At 45.0% G+C, this 23,600-nt stretch overlaps 1 protein-coding gene across 1 annotated transcript in view; it reads right to left on the bottom strand.

Moving 5' to 3' along the window:
• Positions 1–23,600, bottom strand: part of LOC115940971 (uncharacterized) — a 98,310-nt gene that overhangs the window by 21,193 nt on the left and 53,517 nt on the right. The window contains exon 2 of the mRNA XM_081832047.1: positions 3,321–3,500. Coding sequence (XP_081688173.1) covers positions 3,321–3,500 — 180 coding nt within the window. The remainder of the gene's footprint in view (positions 1–3,320; positions 3,501–23,600) is intronic.

The following is a 23,600-nucleotide window of genomic DNA, read 5'->3' as shown; positions in this document are numbered from 1 at the left end:
CTCTGGACCCATAGTACTAATTGTTCTTGCCCCATTTTATGCAATTAATTATGCACCGTTGTAGGACAATTCTCAGGCTGCTGGCTGGTCAGCTCATTTACTTATCCCTTGGATTATTATTTTCTACTAATAACAAAACAGCAACCAGCTAGGAGCTCCTCCTCCAGATATTTTTGTAGGAAGAAGACTATGCCAGGCTTCCTCCTAGCATGGCTGTTGGGTTAAATTACAAGGAATGATTTCTAATCCTTCCTTTAATTTTAAGATTTTAGTTAGATGCCCAACCGACTAAGCCACCTATGTGCCCCTCTAATCCTTTCTTTTAGGTGACTTTTATTATCACCATCTCTTTTTTTATTATATTTAAAAAGAAATTCATTATATCAGTTTCCTATTGCTGCTGTAGCAAACTACTACAACCTCAGTGGATTAAAACAATCCAAATTTATCATCTTTTAGTTTTGTAGGTCAGAAGTCCAAAGTGGCTCTCATTGGGCTAAAATCAAGATGTCAGGAAGGCCCCATTCTTTTTTTGGAGGCTCAAGAAGAGAACCCATTTTCTTACCTTTTCCAGCTTCTAGGAGTTGCCAGCATTTCTGGGCTCCTGGCCCCCTTCCATCTGCAATGCCTGATGGAGTCTTTCTCATAGGGCACCATTCTCCTGTGCCTGCCCCGCCCCCCTCCACATTTAAAGACCGCTGTGATTACATTGGGTCCACCTGGATCATCTAGGATAATCTCCCTTTCTCCGGGTCAGTTGTTTAACATCAGCTTCAACTTAATTCCCTTTTGTCATGTAACCTTACATATTCACAGACTCTGGGGATTAGGACGCATATATTTCCTTAATAATACACATATATTTCCATGCTATTTAATATTTTGCTATATTCCATTTTGTAATGGCTATCTAGGATTCTACAATGTGGATATACTATAATTTATTTAACTTAGTTAATTCTCTGTTGTAAGACACATAATTTATCACTAACTTTTTTTTATAGCTAATAGCCCTGTGGCAAATATTCCTAAAGCTACATCTTTATACACATTCTTAGGATTCATTTCCTAAAGGTACCCCAAAGGCTGGGGGTACCAGTCATCATTTGTCCTGCAAAGTGGGATATTTTTGAGAATGGAAAGGGGTCAATCTTAAAAACTAACAGTAACTGGTAACTGACAATAAGCCAGACCTGACATGGGCAGGATATATATTGCCCACCTGGCCTCCTGAAATGTTTCACGGATTGCCCATCCCCCCAGCAGCCCCCAAGTACCCTTGCTCTGAGACCTTGCCAACAGTGCCAGTCCTCGTCCGGCCCCCAGTCGCATCTTCCTAAAACTGAGAACCACACAGCGGCAAATGCCCTTGTGACTCTCTCCAGACCGGTGGCCGTGGCAGGCCTGTTTCTTGCGGCAGGGGGAGGACAGCGAAGTCATTCTTGGCCCTCACTGCCAATGATTTTACCTTAGGTGAGTCTATCGTGGCTTCTGATGGAGGCACAGACTGCATCAGCTTCAAGGCAGTGGTGACCGACCTCCCCTCCCTATACAAAGGTGCGGGGACAGGTTCAGCTAGAAGAGGCACCTTCCCACAGAGCTCCCCCCAAGCCCAGGCAGGTGTCCCGGGGGAGCCCTACAACAAGACGTAATACGTCTTGAATTTGCTGAGCAAATTCACCGGACAAACTTGCCTGAGCAAGAGACACTGACCCTGAAGAGCCAAGGGCAAGAGCTCGAAGCTGCAGTCAGACAGTTTCCTACACCGAGAGTGTTTCAAGGACCAAGTCACACTTTCTCATCAGAGCACTTCCTTTTGCATAGAACCCTCTGAAACCATCAACTGTCAAGAACACACCCAAATAAGGCAGCTGCTGAAACCACAAAAACTAAAAGACTAAATTCATTGTGAAGATGTTTCCTAACACTCAAGTGGGCACTTTTTTTTTCTTTTTTGTATTTGCTTGTTTTGTTTTTAATTTTAGTAGAGGTTATTTGAATCAGGCCACCAAGACAAGCAAATGCTCTCTGGGCAAAGACCCAGGCCCATGCACCAGGCTGCCTCACTGGGCTTCAGGAGACCGAAAACGGGCATCCTGAATGCGAACATGGAGACAAGATAGCAGGTCCTCAGACTTCTTGCCTCAGACATTTCTGACCTTTTGAGTCCAATAACCCAGAGGCCACTCAGGAGACGTTTGACTCATTCTTGTTGACTCGGGCTGGAAAAGCAAACCTAAATGGGCCCCAGTAGCAATCTAGTTTTGGAGCAGTTTCACTTGTAAGCAACTGGCTGGCTGCCTAGAGAGAATGTAAGCCTTCGGAAACAAGAACAAAAAAATGTTCCAGGTGACATTTAGTAAGCATACCTGCACACGGTGCTCTGTTGTCAAGCTGGAAAATGAGCAGAACACCCCAGCAAACGGTGCTCTGTTCATGAAATGAGCAAGAGGCCGAGCCGGCTAGCCTGGAACGGGGACTGGCCGGTCACCGGATGTCTAAAGCTGGGGCATTCTCTCCGAAAGAACTGCTCTTCTTAAATGTCAACTCTGATGTCTTAGTGCAGATGTTCAGTTGGAGATCTAGACTGTTTGATACAAGCAAAAGCAGAGTTGCGGGATCACCCATCAGCCACAAAAGGGAGCCCCAACAATTTGGAGGAAGAAAACATTGGGCCAGAAGGTGAAGTGTGTTGGATTCCTCATGTCAAAAATCAGCTTCTGTATTCAGAAGAATGGGAGCCAGAAGGTCCTGAATCCAAACCTAGAGCATGGCCTCCCACATGCTCTGTGGGCCTTGGGCAGGTGGATTTCTTGTCTTCTCTATTTTTAAGATTGATTTATTATTTTAGAGAGACAGCACACGCGCATGCGCATGAGCACAAGCTCCGGGAGGGAGGGGCAGAGGGAGAGGGAGAGAGAGAATCACAAGCCGACTCTGCACTGAGCGCGGAGCCCGACTCGAGGCTCCATTCTAAGACCCTGAGATCATGACCTGAGGCGAAATCAAGAGTCAGTCACCTAACAGCCTGAGCCACCCAGGTGCCCCCACCAGCGGAGTTCTATAGAGAGAGCTTTGGATGCTAAAGACAGGGCTACCTAGCAAAGGGATAAATGTTCCATCTATTCTTAGATCCTAGGCCCCGGACCCCTCAATTACCATATGTGTGTCATCTGCTGTAGCTGCTTACGCTGGTAAGACAGCGCCTGGCACATAATAAGAGTGCAATAAATATTTGTTGAATGAGTGAATGAGTCTTAAAGTTAGGGTTGACGCAAACACCAAACAGCCTGTCTTTCACCAGGCAGATGGGGACTCACCTGAGAGGTATGCGGGACAGGAGCAGGGTTTGGAGTGGCTTGGGGGATCCGGTGGGGTGGGGAGAGTGCCAAGATCCACGGCTTGTGGCCCCACAGTTGCAGACAGCACGGGCGGGCACAGCTCAGGGGCTTGCTCGTTGCTCACGTCCCTCCTGGTTTGACAGCAGCCCTCGCCAAACCCTGGCAGAGAACAGCCTGATTAGAACTGGAAAAGTCTAGAGGACTTATTTGACTGATGAGCAAACTGAGGTCCGGAGAGGCTTATGTGGCAGAGCTGGGGTTCACGCTCAGGTCTATCTGACACCCAGTCAACTCTTCTTTCTAAAATGCAACACTGCCGTCCCAACAGTGGGAGGAAAGAGTCTCGGGAAATCTGCTCTCTAAACCTTTAACCTGTGGATACTCTGAAGGTAGAAAGCAGACTCTAAACAATATTTCCTCTGAATTTTTACAACTCTCTATCAAATGACAACTCTGGACTTTCTATAACAGCATTGTTCAACAGAGCTTTCTAAAACGATGGAAATACTCTATTTCTGTGCTGTCCGATACAGGAACCCCTCGTCACATGGGTCTAGTGAGCATTTGTGGCTAGCATGAGTGAGGAAGTGAATTTTCTATTTTAAATTTGATGTCACTTAATTTACATTTAGGTATAAATTGCTGTATGTGGCTAGTGGCTACTGCTTTCGGACAGTACCATTCTAGAAGCTTGTATATAGAAGTCTTACTCTGGACTATGAAGAGGAGGGGCAGCTGGGAAGGAGAGATGGGGTGGGGAGAGCTGGGGGGAGAAAGAGAGAGAGACACACACACACAAACAGGGAGAGGGAGAGAAGGAAAAGGGGAGGGGGGCGAGCGGGGGTGGAGAGGGAGAGAGAGGGAGGGAGGGAGAGAGACAGTGTGTGTGCCTGTCCTGGTTGTAATTTCTCCTAACAGCCACAAGATGACACCATTGCTCAGACTCTCTGCTCTGAAAAGCAAATCCCGCTGGTTTGGGATTCCCAGCTCTCCTCCCTCTCTTCCTCCGTCTCGGTCCATCTGTCTGTCTTGGGTCTTTCTTCTTCCCTCCCACCTCTTCTTCCCTCCTCCTCTCCCCTCCCCCAACCTTCTTCTTCAATCCTGACTTCATGACTCTCTGGTGGCCTTGAGCAAGACGATAGCAGACGACTTGTGCGAAGCTGGGAGCAACAAGGATCCCCTGAGATTGATACTTGGCTACAGGAAGGGCAGTGCTTGGCTCATTGGCCATGATGGGAAAGGCACTCTGGATCCTGCTGTAACTGCCCTGGACCCTGCCTGCGTCTTAGGAGGCCTTCAGAGACAAATCTTGTTCACTCGCTCTGACCCATACCACTTTCTCCCCACCAGCTGCCCCCCCCAACACACACACACACATCTTGGAAGCTCCTGCCCTCGGATCCGGTCCCAGAGGTCATCATCGGAATGTCTCCAGAGAAACTATAAATGCAGAGAGAATGTCCCCTAGTGAGGGTTCTGAGGTCTCCTTTGTTATTTTAGCCTAAGGACAAAGCAGCCAGTGCCTGGGGATGGTGGGTGGAGCTTGCAGTATTTTTCTAAGATTTTTGCAGTTGGGGAATCAGTCCCCAGGGACGGGGCAGGGCTGCGGGCTAATTCCAGTACAGTAGGATCAGGGCTCTGAAAACACAGAGGAAACTTCAAAGCTCTTCCGGGCATCTGAATGGGAAGGGGCCCTGCGGAAGGTGGATGTCAGCTTTGCAGGAACCGCCCTCTTGCTCTGAGCTGGGCCTGCCGCTCTTCAAACACCTCCAGACTGTCCCCGCTCAGCCTCAGCAGACTCAGGATTCACCAGGGCCCTGAAGGCAAACACAAGGAGGGCAGGGCCCCGCAAGTTGGGGTCTGGCTCTAACTGTTCTCTGGCCTTAAGAGCTGAGGCCGATTTCATCTCTGCAAACTGAGACTGTCACTGCAGAAACACCCACACCAGTCCTGCCTCCTCCCCAAACCTGGCTGAACTCTGACACAGCTCCTTTGCAGGGAGTGATCAGAATTATGAATGCCAGAAGGTCATTTGAGGTAATAATTAGGACAATCATTAATTTCTGAGGTCTAAGTGACTCATTTATCCCTGATATGCACAGGGATCAAAGGAGGTATTTATAGCTTAGAAACAAACCTCCCATTCTTTCCCTTGCTATAATAAATAATAAAAAGCTCCCAGGCCTCCTTCCTTACCCATCTCTTTCTTGCTGGTCCTTTCTTAACTGTCCCCATACAAAAACCAACCCGCCTCTCCCTTCTCTCTACTCTTGCTCTTTCCTCTTTAAGAGCCACCACAGGTCCAGCTACTCCACCCGGCTCTGAGAGTCTTGGCTGCAGCCCTGCTGTGGAGTCAGTGGGGCTGATCCCTCTGTCCCCAGGGAGGCATCGGGTGGGCTCTCCTTGGAAACTTACCTCATCTTTGCCTCCGTATGTAGATCAGTGCTAGATTCAGACTGCCTGGGCAGGCTACCAACCTGGCCCTGTCAACTTATTAGCTGTGTGATCTTGGGCAAGTTATTTAACCTTGTCAAGCCTCAGTTCCCCAATCTGTGAAATAGAGATGATAATCGCCTCTAAGGCTGGCTTAGGAGAATTACAGAAAATATATAAAATGCCTAGCACAGAGCCTGGTACAAAATAATGTCAACTACATTTGTCAATACCTCAAAATCCGTATTTTATTTTCAAGAACTTGTAGCAGCTATGCAAACTGTATCTTTCATGTTCTGTTGTGGCCTCTAAGAGATGAAGTGAGGATGCACGGAGCCCCAGGGGGGGCCCAGAGTGCCCCCCTGTAACAGGAATCTGATCGTTGTATGTCTGTATGCAGGGGCGGGGTTCTTCAGCCTTAAGGATATTGTGAGATGGGCCCAGGTCAGTTTCTCAACCTCTGCACTATTGACATTTTGGTCGAGGTAATCTTCTGTTGTGAGGTGTCATCCTATGCATTTTAGAATGTTTAGCAGCATCTCAGGCCTCTTCTCTCTCGTGCCAGTAGTAGCCTTCTAGTCGTGACAATCAGAAATGTCTTAGACATCACATGTGCCCTGGGAGGCAAAATTGCCCTTGGTTGAGAACCACTGGTCTAGGCAGATGGGCAAGTGTGGAGACCTCCCCGCAGGTACCCGGTGGAGCTAAGGTGAGGAGACAGGAAGGAGCACAAGCAGAGAAGAGACTCACCTGCCCAAGACAGTGCTCAGGCCGACATTCAGGGTTGAGGACAGAGGTTAGCCTTGGAAGATGAACACCCCCATGGTTTTCCCTAGTAAGAATGGGCCTGGCTTATTCAGGACACAGTGCCCTGCTTGGATGTGTACCTCTGGATTGCCCACAGTCAGAACTCAGATACATAACCCTGTCCAGTCCCAGGAGCTCTGGCCAAGCAACAGTGCCCCAGAGGCCCAGAATGCTCACTGAATAGACATTGGGTCAATTCTCATCTTCGGGCTGAGCACCACCTGAGTGTGACTCCCTACTCTGCTACTCACTCACCGTGTGACCTTGGGCAAATTGCTCAACATCTCTGGGCCTTAGGATCTGTATCTGTAAAATGACAACAACAAGAGCATTTACCTCATAGGGTCATTAGGAGGATTAAATGACTTAATATTTGTGAAGTACTTAGAACAGAATCTGGCACATGGCAAGTACTCAGTATTTGTTACTAAGTCCAAACCCAAAAGGAAGCCACTACAGACCAGGAGACAGGGGCCTCTCTAAGTCAGAAGTTGTCCTGCTGTGACGTCAGGCCCAGCAGCTGCGTTTCTGTGGGCGTCTGGCCATCTGCACCAGGGCTGAAGGGGTTGTGAATCCCTGGGGCATCCCCGCCCCACAGAGGTGGTTGCTCTTAAAGTTAAGTTCCTTTGACCAGACCAAAAACTCAGTGCGGAGGGCTTCAAAACTTCCCATTTGACAGCCCCTGGGGATTTCTTTGATTTGAGAGTGTTGGAGGGAAAACCTTTTCCTCTACCAACTTAGGTTTGAGGGGTGGGAGTAGGGAGCAGATTAATAGGAGAAAAGATGATGTGTGTGCACACACTGAGTGCAGGAGCACCGAGTAATGGGTAACTCACTGAAAAATGAGAGGTAAGGGTGTATATACCAATTTAACAAAAGGGGGTGGGGGTTAGAGCTTCAAAGGACAGAAGGTTCTGATGAGGCTGGCTTATACAAATTTCTTTGGGAATGTCCCTGTGCCCCACATCAGTGCCTCCCTGACTGAGGCCTCCCTGGAGGGGTGGGGATGGTAGCTGGTTCTCAGAAAGCTCTATGCTAGTCAGATAAGGGAAAGTCCAGATGAGGTTTCTGTGCATCAGCTGTTGAGTTATTGGTCCCTTCAAGGGAAGTACCTGGGGAGGGAAAAGGAGTGAGGGAAGGAATCAGGGTGAGTGGATGTGGCCTTTTGGGAGCGCTAAAGCTTCTGCCTATCAGAGGAGGCAAAACCCTAGTCAGGAAGCCTCCCCAAACACAAGCAGGAAAAGCCACTCAAAATTGGCAACTGCACTGTGTTATCTATCACTAGGCAACAAATTACCCTAAAACATCATGGCTTAAACAATAAACGCTTATCAACTCTAACAGTATCCAAGAGTCAGGAACTTGGAAGCAGCTTAGCTGGGTGCTTCTGGCACAAGGTCTCTCAGGAGGTTGTGATCAATATGTCAAGTGGGGCTGCTGTCATCCGAAGGCTTGGCTGGGGCTGTAGGATCTGCATCTAAGATGCCTCCTCTCATGGTGTTGGCAGGAGACCTCAGTTACTCACTGCATGAACCTGTGATAGGGCTGCTTGTGTGTCTTTATGACATGGCACTAGCTTCCTCCAGAGTGAGCAGCCCAAGACAGAAAGGAATGTGTACCTCTGGATTGTACTGTACCTCTGATTGTACAGGAATGTACTGTCACTTCCATTGTATTCTGTTGATCATACAGATCAACCCTGATGCAATGTGGGACACTACACCCACCCACAAGGCCATGACAACCAGGAGATGGGGATCATTGGGCGCCATCTTAGAGGCCATCTACCCCACCGCCCCAGAAGAAGGTTCACCTGGGCACTGGCCCAGATGTCAGCCCAGCTTAGGTACACCCTTCCAGAAGCCTCTCAGATGAAAATCCAGTACACTAGGTTGGGATTTGGTGCTGCTACCCCCTGCCTTACTCTGCCTCCTCACTGAAAAGCATCCCCACTCAGAATTGGGTCACGAGTCATCCCCATGGTGGAGCAAAGACTACATGCAAGACACTGGGTGGGAGATACACAGGGCTCATGGGCCCCTCTCTGAGTCAAGACTGGGAAATAAAGCCTTCACATGAAAATAATGATGATGATGATAATAATAATAAGGAAACATGCAATTTTTTAATTATAAGGTGTTGGCCCAAGATTATAGAGGAGGAGACATGATGGGGCTGAGGCAGTTCTACATTCAGGGAGGAGATAGGACATGAGTTTGGTCCTGTCACCCGAGACCCTTCCTGAGTCCCAAGCCAAGATATGGGTAACTACTGATAGTTTCCCACTGCTTCCTGCTGTTTCATGCCTCCCAGCTACTGCATATGCTCTTCCCTCCAGCAGGAATACCTTTCCCCCAATCTTCCCCTTATTAACTCCATTTCTCCTTTCAGACTCAGCTTAAGGAGCACTGTCTGCAATAAGCCATTCCTGATACCCTCTCATCTGATGTAGCTGTCCTCCTCTGTGGTCTCAAAGCATCCTTACCTCCCACAGATCTCTACCATGCTTGACCCCACTCACCGCTTGCTCCCTGCTAGACTTGAATCATCTTGAGGGCAGGAAACAATGTCAGATTCATATCATATGGTGCCTAGCACAGTGCCTCACGCATATTCATACTGAATATAGGTTTGTAAAAGGAAAGGAGGGTGGGCAAGAGGAAGAGAGAGGAGGAGGATGGGCTCAGGAGATAGCAATAACGCATCATCTTTCCTCCTCCCCTTCACTCCCAAGAGTGGGGCTTCAAGCAATATCAGAGCTGTTGGCCAGCACCACTCTCCTCTGTCCCTCCACAGCCCAACCAAGGTAAGCTGGACAGTTCTAGTCTCTATCATACAACACGTTGTTTGAGAAATAGCTTTCAGTATTGAAGGCTTGCAAAAAGGGAGGAGCTGCAGGAGTATTTGCTCCCAGGATTATCTTGACCTTACTGGAGGAGCTTGAGACTATCCACAGGTGGAAAGCACCTCATGGTGACAATCCCTGGTGACCCACCAGGTTCTCTGAGAGCAGCCAGCAGTGCTTCCAGGAGGTGAATGTCTGTGATTAAGTGACTCGAGGCCATAAGAGCGTGACCCCAGAATGAGATCAGCTGTTGGAGAGAATCACAGGGGACTGAAGGTTTGGGGACACCTGACATCCCCTGGAGTAGCCCAAGGCCATTCTCTGGCCCCACTCTACCTAGACCCCTAAGTGATAACTCTCTCTGCTTCCCCTGGGCACATTCCAGTTATTCATAGCCACTCCCTCACATGCTCTTTCCACATGCATCAGGTTAATATTTTAAATATTAACTGATGTTCTGTTTTGGTTTTCTGTTTGCTGAAACACCATGTGCTGAGAATGAATTAGCCATACTCCTTGGTTCAAGGCACACCATCTTTATTAGCATATGCAGGGCTCACTTTTATTTTACTTTTTTTTTCTCCCCTTTGTCCCATCCCCAGCCTCATTTTTCTCCTCTTACCATTGCTGTCACTCTGTGTCCTGCCAATCCATATTACTATTTGTATCCAGACCCAGTATTGGTATTATTTTGTGTGTATTTTTTTAAAATACACTGAAGCAGTCTTTATATATATATATATCATTCTCTTCTCACTCTTGTTCAGTCAAGATGATGAGATTTTGAGATGGCTCCAAGTTGATATGAGTAAACATGGACCAGAGCATTTCTTTTATCTGTTGAATAGTACTCATCATTTCATATAACATTTTATTTATCTGCTTTCCCATTAATAAATTTCTAGGCATTTCCAAATCCTATTACAAATGATTCTATAAGAACATATGCACATGTGTTTCTGTGGGGCCTTGGGCAAGAGTTTCTCTGGCTCAGCCTCCAGGAGAGCCGGGTTCTAGATCTACCTGTATTGGTTCACTTAACAGTTCCAAACCACTTCCCAGAGAGTGATACCAGTTAACATTCCCGTGAGACTTTGTTTTCCTTTACCTTTGGCAGCACTTGATATTATCCAACCTTTTAATATTTGCCAATGTGATGTATATAAGACCTATATCTACACTGTAACCAAATTTTCCCCATTTTTTCCTTTCCATCCCCATCTGTTGTTTCCCCATTCAGTGTCAGGTTCTCACTCCCTCAGGGAAGGGAGGTAATGACCAAAAGCAGAAGATGGGGAGGAGGGACGAGTGTTTCCTTCTGGCTTTTGAGTTTCAAAATCCTAGACTCAGTGGAGGACCAAGAAGGATTCATAGCACAGAAAAGGGATTTCGGGGGAAAACATCATGAAAAGGAGAGAAAAAACAGGCACCCCCTTTGGCCCAGCCCCACCTGAACAACAGGGAGTGTGCTGGGTGAGGAAGAGTGTTGGAAGGAAAGTTCCTATGGGTTGGGTTGCGGATCAGAACATTGATGGCTGAGTCAGGTATCATAAACACAGCAAGTGAGCCAGGTTTATGATCAATGGGGCATGGCGGGGACTGTGTTTCCCTGGATGCCACCTTCCTCTAACACTTCGCAACTCTGGCTGCAATATGGAGGTCTACCCTCGTGTTACCAGATCTTTCCATTTTTTCAAGAGAATCCAAAACCAGATTTTTTTATGGGGAAGCTCCCCTTAAAAAAATGTTACTATGGAAAACTTCAAACATATTTAAAAATAAACAAATTAGTTTAATGAACTTCCTTGTACTTATCATCAAGTTTCCATAATGGCCAATTTTGTTTCATCTATAACCCTACCCACTTCCCCCATCTTCAATTATTTTGCAGTAAATCCTAGACACACCATTTTCTTTGTATAGATAAGGACTCATGTTTCTAACTATAACACAATATCATAACTAAACAAAACCCCAATAATTTCACATCAAATAATAGCCTGTCATTGTGAAAATTCACAATTTTCTCATGAAGGTCATAAATGTTTATTTTCTATTACTTTATTTTTTACAGTTTGTTTGAAACAGGATCCAAAGTGCATGCATTGCAAGTGATTGGTGTTTTTGTTTCTTTTCATCTACAGGTTTGATCATCTTTTTGTCCCTTGCAATGTATTTGTTAAAGAAGCCAAGTCTTTTGTCATACAATTTCCTACAGTCTGGGTTTTGCTGGGGTCATTTAACGTGCTTCTTTGTTTTCTGCACTTCCTGCTAACTGGTAGTTGGATCTAAAAGCTAAAGCTCTACTTCAAAAAAAAAAAAAATGTTCATAATCTTTTCAAAAGAATCTTTAAATACTGTCTGAGCCAGAGAAAATACCTGCTGGACTGGATTTGACCTGTGTGCTACTAATTTGCCTCCTCTGGCTTAGATGTTAGTGATCACGGATAAAAGGATTCAGGGGTCTCTGTGCTGAGCCGAGCCCCAAGGAAAGAGCAACATCCCAAATGAACGTGTAGGATCTGCGAACAGCAGGCCCTGTGCCTCACTTTCCAGAGAGAATCCCAGTCAGAGAGGTAGCAAAACTCCAGAGACGGGAGGAGGGTGTGCAGCTGGTTGAGGCCTGGCGGAGGGATTTTGCCAGCACTCAGGCGCAGCACAGAGGTAGAGAGATGCCTGGTCCTGAGGGACCTTGCATCTCCACAGCAACGAAGGAGCATCTGCCCTGCTCCACCCCCATGCCACGGGAAGTCCTCCAGAACTAGACAACCCAGGGAAGAGGGGGCGAATTCCAAATGGCTAGGTTGAAGATCGGGATTCCTTGATTGGAATGGGAGCCTGTATTAGAAGTCCAGTTGTATTAAGGAAAACAGAGAAGTTTAGGTTTCTTCGACCCTTGAGTTTGCAGACTGAGGTTTGTACCCACCACACATGGGAGCCTCTGGGGACCCATTAAAAACCCCCTTGCAACACACCTCAGAGCCGAGCATTTGGGGGCAGTGGTCTCTTTTCTGTGAGAGAACTGGACAGAGGAGAACGCTCAGAGACCACTATTGATTCTGGAAATTCTCCTTTCCTTCCGTTTGATTTTGATGGAAATATTCATCTAACTTTCTGGATTTTGTCTTTTTAAGAAACATTTGAGTGCGCTTCATAATTAATTTACTAATGGATTGTATTTTTCAATCTGAACTGAGGCTTTTGTTTTTAGAAGAATTATGACTACATTCATTTACCATTATGTTTAGTCATTTCCTGGGTTCATATTTTGTTTCAATTTTTATATTTCCTTGCCTCTTTTCCATTATGTCTGTTTATTTGTACCTTGCAAGTAAGTATGTATGGTAAGTCATATTTTTTTCCAGCAGTAATGGGCAATTAACTTAATGAAAAAAAAAATCAAACTTATAGAAAGTGAGATCAGACCTGTAGTTACCAGAGGTGGGATGTGAGGGTGGGGGAGTTGGAGGAAGGTGGTCAAAAGGTACAAACTTCCAGTCATAAGAGAAATAAGCACTAGGATGTAATGTACAACACGATGACTAGAGCTAACACTGCTGTAAGACATATAAGTTGTTAAGAGGGTAAATCCTAAGAGTTCTCATCACCAGGAGAAAATTGTTTTCTTTTTTTTTCTTTTCTTTTTACGGTATTTACAGAGGAGGACGGATATTAGCTGAACCCACTGTGGCAATCATTTCACAATATATGTAAATCAAACCATTATGCTGTACACTTTAAGCTTATAGTGATGTGTGTCAATTATTTCTCAATAAAACTGGGAAAAAAAGAAATAAGGAGAAAATTCCATTCCTTTATGGCTGATTTTTTAAAAGATTTTATTTATTTATTTGACAGAGAGGGAGAGAGAGAATCTGAAGCGGACTCCATGCTGAGCACAGAGCCCGAGGTGGGGCTCAGTCCCACAATCATGAGATCATGACCTGAGCCCAAACCAAGAGTCAGACACTTAACCAACTAAGCCACCCAGGCGCCCCCTTTATGGCTAATTTCTTAAGCTAGTTGACTGATGCTTGTTTTGACCATTCTTTAGAGTGCTTTATGGTGTACTTTAAGTGTATGTACAACATGTCCTTTCCTCATAGTAACTGATTTCTCTCAAAGGCCAGATATTAAATGTCTTAATATTTGTGGGAGATTAAGTTTGGATCCAGGATCATAGGAAGTTCACGCATCACGGGTAGATAAAGACATGAAGTTAAGTTTTGTTTCCCAGAAATCCACATTCTCCAGATCTAGGAAATCAGCTGAATATGCATGAAACTACATGATCATATGGTTTACATTCCTCCATCTAGTCCAGAGAATAGTGTCTGTCCAATCTCTTGCTAAAACATGATACATTGTAATTTGCTATTCTCTGTATCTACTAATTTAGTTATTCTGTTAAAATGGAAATCTGGCTAGTTGGCTATCCATTCATTTATTTCTTCATTCAATTATAATTTCTAAAGATAGATAATAAGAAAAACAAACAAAAAACACTTTCTTTTCTATATTTAGTCCTAACAACACTCAGAACTTTTAACTCTCTCTGAGAAATTTTTTTTTTTTTGCTTTTCACTGCCTACCAAATAAAAGCAAAAAGTATTCAAAAGAATGAGGAAGATCATCATAGAATGGAAAGGATATGTTTAATAATAAAGTGTTGGGGCCCCTGGGTGGCTCAGTCGTTAAGCGTCTGCCTTCAGCTCAGGTCATCCCAGGGTCCTGGGATCAAGCCCCGCATCGGGCTCCCTGCTCGCTCAGCGGGAAGTCTGCTTCTCCCTCTCCCACTCCCCCTGCTTATGTTCCCTCTCTTGCTGCCTCTCTCTCACTGTCAAATAAATAAAATCTTTTAAAAAAATAAAATAATAATAATAAAGTATGGGCGCCTGGGTGGCTCAGTTGGTTGGGCGACTGCCTTCGGCTCAGGTCATGATCCTGGAGTCCCGGGATCGAGTCCCGCATCGGGCTCCCTACTCAGCGGGGAGTCTGCTTCTCCCTCTGACCCTCCTCCCTCTCATGCTCTCTGTCTCTCATTCTCTCTCTCTCTCAAATAAATAAAATCTTAAAAAAAAAAATTATTAAAAAAATAATAATAATAATAATAATAAAGTATTAGGGGCTTTGAGCACATATGACCCCAATATATCATTGCAAAATAAGTAAAGCAAAAATGGGCATAAAAGCAAGGAAATTTCATTCCAGAAAACACAATTGTAGTAAGAGATCTTGCTGTTCTACCCTCAGCTAGGCTTGAATTCAGGTGCTCAACAGAAATGTAAAAATGGCAGCTGAATCGAATGGAATATTTTCCCCAAATAACAAGAAGTCTGGCACGAGGCCTCCAGGGCCAGTGCAGAGGCGGTGGAAGTGATCAAGTATCCAGGCTCCTCCTAACTTCATGCTTTGCTACAGCATGCTGTTCTTGACCTTGAAGTGTAGCAGAATACGCCACTCTGGCGCAAAGATTATTTTCAGCTAAAGGCAATTGAGAAGTAAATACAAGAAAAGTCCTCTGCCCTCCCCCTACTTGCCTAAAACCAGGACATAAATTTGCAAAGGTGTCCCCTCTACCACAAGGACAGAAGTTAATCACTGGAGACAACTTAAACCCTAACCCGCCTAGAGACAGCACCAGAGGAATCTATGTAACAACCTTAGTGACTAGCCCTTATCTTCCATTACTTTCCCTCATATGTTTACCTTCACAGTTTGCTGCCCTAGAAACTCAGTCCTCTTCCTTCCTCTTGTCACTTCTCTAAAAATTTATTGTTCTTTTCTTGAGATGTTATAAAGACCAAGTTGTAACTACCTCTTTGAATTACTCATCTCTGAGTACTCCCATGTGTATGCACGATGCACGTGCTAATAAACTTCTGATAGTTTTCTCTTGTGACTCTGTCTTTTGTCAAATTTACTGTGCCCCAGCTGGAGAACCTAGGAAGTAGAAGGAAGAAGAAAGTTTTTTTCTCCTCTACAACCTCAGTATGTAAGATGGCCCCTGTGCCTCCAGCCATTGATTCTGCCTTCCAGGCAGGAAGAAGGGGAAGGACTGAGGGTCGAAGTCATGTGCCAGCCGAACTAGTCTCTCTTAATTAGGAAAGCAACAGCTTTTCTGGAAATTCCACCCAGTAGCTTCTCTTTTACAGCTCACGGGGCCTCAGCTAGGACACATGGCCAGTACCGGCTGCGGGTGAGGTAGTATTTTTACCTGCGTGCATTGCCATCCTGAACAAAATTAGTGATCTTAGTAAGGAAAATATAGAAAATGTATATCAGATTACATACCAAGTAGCATCTGTCCCACACATATCAATGAACAGCTTGAATGTTTGTGTCCCCTCACCCCAAGATTCATATGCTGAAGCTCTAGCCCCCAGTCGGATGGTATTTGGAGGTGGGGCCTTTGGGAGGTTATTGGATTCAGGTGAGATCATGAGAGTGGAATCCTCAGGTTGGGATTAGTGCCCTTATAAAAAGAGGAAGAGAGTGAGCTCTCTTTCCATGAGCACTTGCCAAGGAAAGGCCATGTGAACACACAGTGAGCTGTGTCTGCAAGGCAGAAAGCAGTCCTCACCAGACACTGAATCTGCTGCCATCTTGATCTTGGACTTCCCAGCCTCCAGATCTGTGAGAATTAAATGTCTGTTGTTCGGGGCGCCTGGGTGGCTCAGTTGGTTAAGCGACTGCCTTCGGCTCAGGTCATGATCCTGGAGTCCCTGGATCGAGTCCCGCATCGGGCTCCCTGCTCAGCAGGGAGTCTGCTTCTCCCTCTGACCCTCCCCCCTCTCATGTGCTCTCTCATTCTCTGTCAAATAAATAAATAAAATCTTAAAAAAAAAAATTAAAAAAAAAAATAAATGTCTGTTGTTCAAACCACCCAGTCTATGGTATTTTATTATAGCAACCTGAGCTAAGACAACCAGCAAAAGCAAATAAGGAAAGAGTACAGTGGAGACATTCCAAATATAAAAGCAGAAACACCTAGTCTAGCCCTAGCTCTACCACTTGCTCACTGTAGGACTCTGGGAAAGTTTACTCAACATTCCAAGCCTTGCATTTCCAGAGTACACAAGGGCAACATTAATGATGCCTACTTCACAGGACTGTTGCAAAGGTTCTATTGGTTGCCCCAGTCCACTGTCTGGTACAGAGTTTGAGCTCAGTTAATAGTAGTCGGTATGCATGTCTACTCAGGCTTGTACAGCTCTCAGGAGCTGTGCCCGCTCTATTTAAAATGAATGCAGACTTAACTTTCTAAAGCACTCCAGTCTAAGTCAATACATATTTACAAAAGGCCCGCTGTGTGCCTGGAATTGGGGAAGTCCAGGTAGACCAGGCATGGTTTCCACCTTGGGGAATGTGGCAGAGACTGCTAGCTGCCCACCCACTATCTAGTCTCCCCTTCTCCCTTAGGAACAGATGACTTTGATTTTGTTCAGGGTACGAATGCACCCAGCTAAAGGATGACATTTCCCAGCTTTCCTTGCAGTTAGGACTGGTCATGTGACCTACAGCCAAAGAATGGAAATGGAAATGTGAAGCTTGCAGAAAGACTTCCGCAGGGAGTTGATTCAGCTGGAAGGTGAGCTTTTTGTCCTTTTCCTCTTTGTATTCCTGTTCCAGGAATGCAGATATGGTGGCTGAGCTCCAACAGTCAATTCTGAGACTGGTAGAGAAGAAAGAGAGAAGGAATGTGGGTGCCCAATGACTCTGTGAAGCCACTATTCCGGCCCTGGGCTGCCAGATATCTTAGAGAATCCTTAGCTCTGTAAGTTACTGTTATTAGAATTTTCTGCTGTACGCAGCCAACCCAAATCCTACATAGTATCAGGATTTTCAGTGAGATCCCTACCTCTCTCTCTATTCCCTCTTTGACTTCTCTGCTTGCTTACAATTGGATGCCTGCCTCGTTGTGCAGGTGACACACTGTTTCTCTGGATCTCTGGCCTTTCATACCAGCTATTATCTTAACTATTTCAGAAACTTCTAAGTTGTTTGAGTGGTGCCCTTCTTAGCTCTGCCTGGAACCAGTGTCCCCCTAGTAACTGCACTCATGGATGTTCCTCAACCCTTAGTTTGGACCTTAAGGCTGTCCCAGCTGAGAAAAAGTATTTTGAGATAGAGTTAATGGATAACTTGTACTATTTTGATTTCCAACTGTCCACGGCAATTGTCCATATGGTCTCCTGTATCACATCTACCAGGCCACAAACATCATCTCAACTAGTTCAAAAAGATCAGAAATGATACATGCTAAGTTCTCTGGCCACAATAAAATGAAATATAAAGCAACAACCAAATAAAAAGAAACCAACTACTTGGATATTTAAAAATTCTTACTGAATCAACAATTGAATCAGAAAGGAACTCAAGAACACCAAAGGAGTTTATTCAGAAGACAATAATGATTAAAATATACCACAGTAATCTCTGTGGAATGTGTTCAAAGCAGTACTTTCAGGAAATTTTATGATTTAAAGTGCTCTCTTTTTTGGTGGTTGATAAAAAGAGAACATTTTATAAATAATTCAACTGAAGATATTAGAAAGGAATAGGAAGACAGGCCAAACTAAAGAGGGGGAAAAAATAGGGGCATCTCAGTGGTTCAGTCAGTTAAGTGTCCAACTCTTAGTTTCGGCTCAGGTCATGATCTCAGGGTTGTGGGATCAAACCCTGCACTGGGCCTCCACTCGGGCCCCGACATAGCACCCCACCTCAGGCTCCAGCTCTGTGCCTAGTGCAGAATCTACTTGGGATTTTCTCCCTTTCCATCTCCTTCCCTCTCTGCCCCTGTCCCTGCTCCCACGTGTGTGTGCATGCTGTCTAAAATAAATAAAAATCTTTAAAAAAAAAAAAAAGGGAAAAAAGTATGATAAAAACACAAGGAAATAATTTTGAAAATGAAAAATAATTTCAATGGGCTCAATAAATAAAACCAAAAGCCAACTATTTAAGAGTAAAGCTACAATTCAATAACATTTGAAATGCCCTTTGCCTCTCCCTCTGCTGCTTCCCCTACTTGTGCTCTCTTATTCTCACTTTCTTAAATAAAATCTTTAAAAAATTTTTTAAATATAAATTAGAACATAAAAATATATGCTAATAACATTTGAACATACAAATGAAAAGAACTTTTTTATAATATAAAACTCCAAACTTAATCTAATATATATTAAAATAATAACTTGAGAAGGGGGAAGACATATGGAAAGTTACTCAACTAGAAGTGTCCAGGTACATGTATACATGTGTTAGTTTTTTATTGCTGTGTAATTACCACAAACTCACTGGCCTAAATCAACACAGATTTATTATCTTATAGTTTCCCTGGCTCGGGAGTCTGGGTGCATTAGCTGGGCCCATGGCCCAGAGTTTCCCAGGTGACACTCAAGGTGTTGGCTGTACCATGTTCTCATATGGAGGCTTGACTGAGGAAAAATCGACTTCCAAGCTCATTGGTTGTTGGCAGAATTCATTTCCTAGTGGCTGTATGACTGAGGGCCCTGCTTCTCACTGACTGTTGGCTATCCTCAGGTCCTATGGCCACCTGCAGTTCCCTCCCATGTGGCCCTCTCCATAGGTAGTTCACAACATGGCAATTTGCTTCTTCAAGGCAAGAAAATCTTCCCAGTCTGCTTAGACAGTCTCTATGATGAATGTGATCAAATACTGGTATCTCATCACCTTAGCCATGGCATATTGGTTAGAAGCAAATCATAGGTTCCGCTGGCATTTAATGGGAGAGGATTGATTGATTATCCAGGAGGATTACTCATTGGAAATCACCTTCGGTGCATCCACCACAATATGGGTGAATGCTAAACCCTCTTAAACTTTCAGAGGCTCATTACCTACCTTGAAAAGTGGCAAGCAGAAGTTCTGTCTCTTTAAGTCAAGGCTGAAGATCCAAAAGAGGCATGTGTGGGGGCAAAATAAACCTTCAAGAACAAAGCCTCAGACTCTCATCCTTATGCACACATTGCTATATCCCAATCTACAGCTCAGCTTGTCACTCCAACCTCTGCTCTACACTTCTTTTCCTTCAATTTAAACCCAGCTACTGTACTGTCAATCCTTGGCTTTACTTTCTTGGTTTGACAAGGAGTTGCCTCAATGGAGTCTTGCTCTCTCCCTGGCGGTCATGCTCTCCTGCTAAGGCTGTATGTGCAATACATTCCGCTTTAGGGATCTAGTGACTTTTTAGGCCCTTGCCCTTTGGTCTCCTCTCCTGTCTTATAAGCTGCCCTTGTAAAACTGTTACAGATATTCTGAGTCACATGCTGAAGGGCCTGTCTATGATTGATGTTGTGAAGAAAGGGATCGTGGGCTACACTTGATGATGTCTTGCTTGGTGAAAGCTCTCTTAGGGATGGACTGAGCTGGAACTGAAAAGATCTGAGGCTGATTTTTGTTAGTGCTGACAAAGATAAATGTAATTCTTGGTCTGTTTTAATAGGATGGTCAGAGAGGAGCTGATGAACACACTTGGTCTTTACTAAAATGTATTGATTGGCCTTAAAGCATCTCTGCTATGCCTTGTTTCTGAACCTTGAAAAATATGGCCTTTTGCATAGTTCATTCCAAGATGTAAACCTCCATACGGCTTGGTCCTGAAATCTAATAAGTATAACGCACAAATAAAGAATAGACTTGTGTGGCATGTGTTTTCAGTGCAGTGATAGCGTCATGCATCCCAATGGAGCCATTTGGCTCTTGAGGGAGCTAAAAAAAAACTTCCTCTTTTTTATGTAGAAAGTGCAGATATACATAGAGTATATATAGTAGATATACTGATATATAGCATATCTGTGGCACTGAAATTACATGGAGGCACAGTTAAGAAAAAAAATGCTTGAGAGTTCTCCTTCGATGGGAAATAATAAGAAAAAGTGTAAGCAGCACTGCTCTAGGAAATATTCACCTATAGATATAAGCCATCCACAAATCTTACATTAAAATATACAAGACATTTTATCAAGAGCATTATGCTAAGTGAAATAAATCAGAGAAAGACAAATACCATCTGCTCTCTCTTACATGTGAATCAGTCAATCAATAATCAAGCTCACAGATACAGAGAAGGGATTGGTGGTTGCCAGAGGCAGGGAGTGGAGGCTGGGAAAAGGGGTAAACTGTTTTTGTTTAAATAAATTCAATTTTTAGAAAGAAAAAATTATATACATAAAATGGTTTTCATTAATATGTTATGGGAAACATTATACCATGACCAAAGACCCTTTATCCTAAGAATGATTGAAATGTTTGACACAAAGGCAAGTATTAATAATACCACCTACATCACCGATTAAATAATGAAAAATACAATGATTTCAACAGATGCTGAAACAGCCTTTGATAAAATTCACTAGGTACTTCTCATTTTAAAAAGGGGGGTGAGGGGAATAGAAATATATTACAATAACAAAATACAGAGCTATTTAAAACAGAGCTGGCTTTACCTTTCATACAAAGCAGAAGCATTGTTATTAAAAAGAGGAACAAAACAAAAACCTTGTCGCCAGCCACCTAAAAGATCATCTGGCACTGCAGCCATGAGGAGGCTTCATCCCACCTACAGATCAGTCTGTAGCTAGTCGGCTACTGTCCTTTGTTCAGACTGGCTGAAGGTCAACATTAACTTCCATACTAGGGATATTTTCTGATGGCAGCTTCCTGAATGTCTGGCACCTGGGCATATCTATCTTTCTGGATCCTTGAATCCTTGGGAAGTCTGACTTCTCTTGCTATAGTCCTACTAATCTCATTGGCTTAGACCCTGTTTCCATCCTTATATACCATCGAGCATCATCTAGTTTCCTTGGAATTATAGATCTCCCCACCAGGCCTCAGACAGATGGCAACCCTGATCAGGACTTGGGTTTCCCCCCCCCACTACCACCCCTTTGTTCCCATCTGTTGTAGATTTTTCACTCCCTCTTGGACATCAGTAAGATAGTACTTCTCTTGAAGATTGTTCATTCTGACTCCTTTCCTTACACCCTCTGTTTATTTGTACATACTTCCATAGCTGGTGATTTGCCAACACCTTGTACTTGAGAGCTTATACTAGTCATGGATCTTAGTTGCAAACAACAAAAACTAACTTAAGCAGAAACAAAATTTACATAGGGTATTGTATTAGTTTGCTAGGGCTGTCATAACAAAGTACCACAAACTAGCTTAAGCAACAGAAACTGTCTCAATTCTGGAGGCTAGTAGTCTGAAATGAGGGTGTTGGCAGGGTTGGTTCCTATGGAAGGCCATGAAAGAATTAGTTCCATGCCTCTCCCCTAGCTTCCAGTGGTCTGCTAGCAATCTTTGGATTCCTTGGCTTGTAGATCTTTGCCTTTATCTTCACATGGCACTCTCTCTGTGTATGTATCTGTGTCCAAATTTCCTCTTCTTACAAGGACAATGGTCATTTTGGATTAGAGGCCTATTCTACTCCAGTATGACCTCATCTTAACTAATTACTTCCACAACACCCCCATCTCCAAGTAAGATCACATTCTTAGGTACTTGGGGCTAGGACTTCAACATATGAATTTCTGGGGGACACAACTCAACTCTTAACAGATACACTATCAGTAGCTCATTGGATCAGCACCAGGGCTAGAGTACCAGGTTTGAACAGGAGCCAAAGGAAGATGACTATCAAGATGATACATCAGGAGCAGACAGCCTAGAACTCTGGGGCTCACTAACAGGGCACATCTGCCACGACCACTGCTGACTCTATTGCAGCTGGTCATTACAGCTGCTCTGCCAGGTCTGGCCCTTAGGACTCCTCCTGCTGGGGCCTCAGGCTCTGGATTCCTACACAGCCCCTCACAATGCAAGTCTAAGTGGGGCATCTGACTGGCCAAGTCTGGGCCACAAGCTCACACTCTAGCTGCTAGGTGGCAAGAAAAAGCAGACTGCACTCTTTCTGTGGTGGGAAGCAGTCTTGGCTCCATAGTATATAGAGATTCTCTCACAGTAACAAGGGTGTTGGGATGCTGGACAGATGTATTAGTCTTCGTTCTCCAGAGAAATAGAACCAAGCGATGATGGATGATGATAGACTGATTAGATATAGATAAAGAGAAGAGGAGATTTATTGTAGGAACTGGCTCACACAATTATGGAGACCAAGAAGTCCCACAATCTGCCATCTGCAAGCTAGAAAACCAGAAAAGCCCATGATGTAATTCAGTCTAAGTCCAAAGGCCCAAAAACCAGGAGGGCCAATGTCTGAGGGCAAGAGAAGATGGATGTCCCAGCTGATGCAAAAAGAATAAATTCGAGGGGCAGAGCAAGTGGAGGAGTAGGAGACCTGGATTTCATCTGGTCTCAGGAATTCAGCTGGATAGGGATCAAACCATTCTGAACACCTACGAACTCAACAGGAGATCGAAGAAAAGAAGAGCAACAACTCTCTGAACAGAAAAGCGACCACTTTCTGGAAGGTAGGACATGCGGAGAAGTGAATGCGAGGCGATATTCGGGAGGATAGACAGAGGGGGAGGGGCCTCCGTCGGCCACTTCTGGCAAGTGATAGAACCACGGAGCACAAAATCGGAACTTTTAAAAGTCTGCTCCGCTGAGGGACGTCACTCTGGTGGCTAAGCAGGGGGTGGAACCCTCGTGGGACAGTGTGGTCTCAGGACCCTCGGGGTCACAGAAAGACCGGGGGTGCCTGAGTGCGGCAGAGCTCCCAGGTATCGGAGCAGGGAAGCCGGCTGCAGAGACGGAGCCGAGGAGCGGACTCTCAGCTCGGGGTTGCCATAAACCGTGATCCGCGGCACAGTCGGGCCACTACTCCTCCAGCAGGGACCCAACAAGAGGCAGATCCGGGGAGACCCCCCTTCCCCCCCCAGGAGGAGAGGCGCGGGAGCGCACCCCAGGGATCTGCTGGGTTTGGAGACTCCACACGGGGTCGTGCACCAGAGGCAGAAATGCTCGGTCACAGGCCAGGTGAGCACGGAGTGCAGCCGGAAACCGGGGATATGGGAGTGACTGACTGCTTTTCTCTGGAGGCGCACTAAGGAGCGGGGCCCGAGTTCTCGGCTCCTCCGGGGTGGAGACTGGGAGGCCACCATTTTCACTCTCAGCCTCCAAAGCTGTACAAAAAGCTTGCAGGGAACAAAAGCTCCCAAGAGCAAACCTGAGCAGATAACTAAGCC

The sequence above is a fragment of the Leptonychotes weddellii genome, chromosome 10, assembly GCF_054177405.1.
Source record: "Leptonychotes weddellii isolate Sample4059 chromosome 10, ASM5417740v2, whole genome shotgun sequence".
NCBI lineage: Eukaryota > Metazoa > Chordata > Mammalia > Carnivora > Phocidae > Leptonychotes > Leptonychotes weddellii.
Note: the sequence above shows the minus strand (reverse complement) of the source record. Positions and strands in the feature narration are given on the sequence as shown.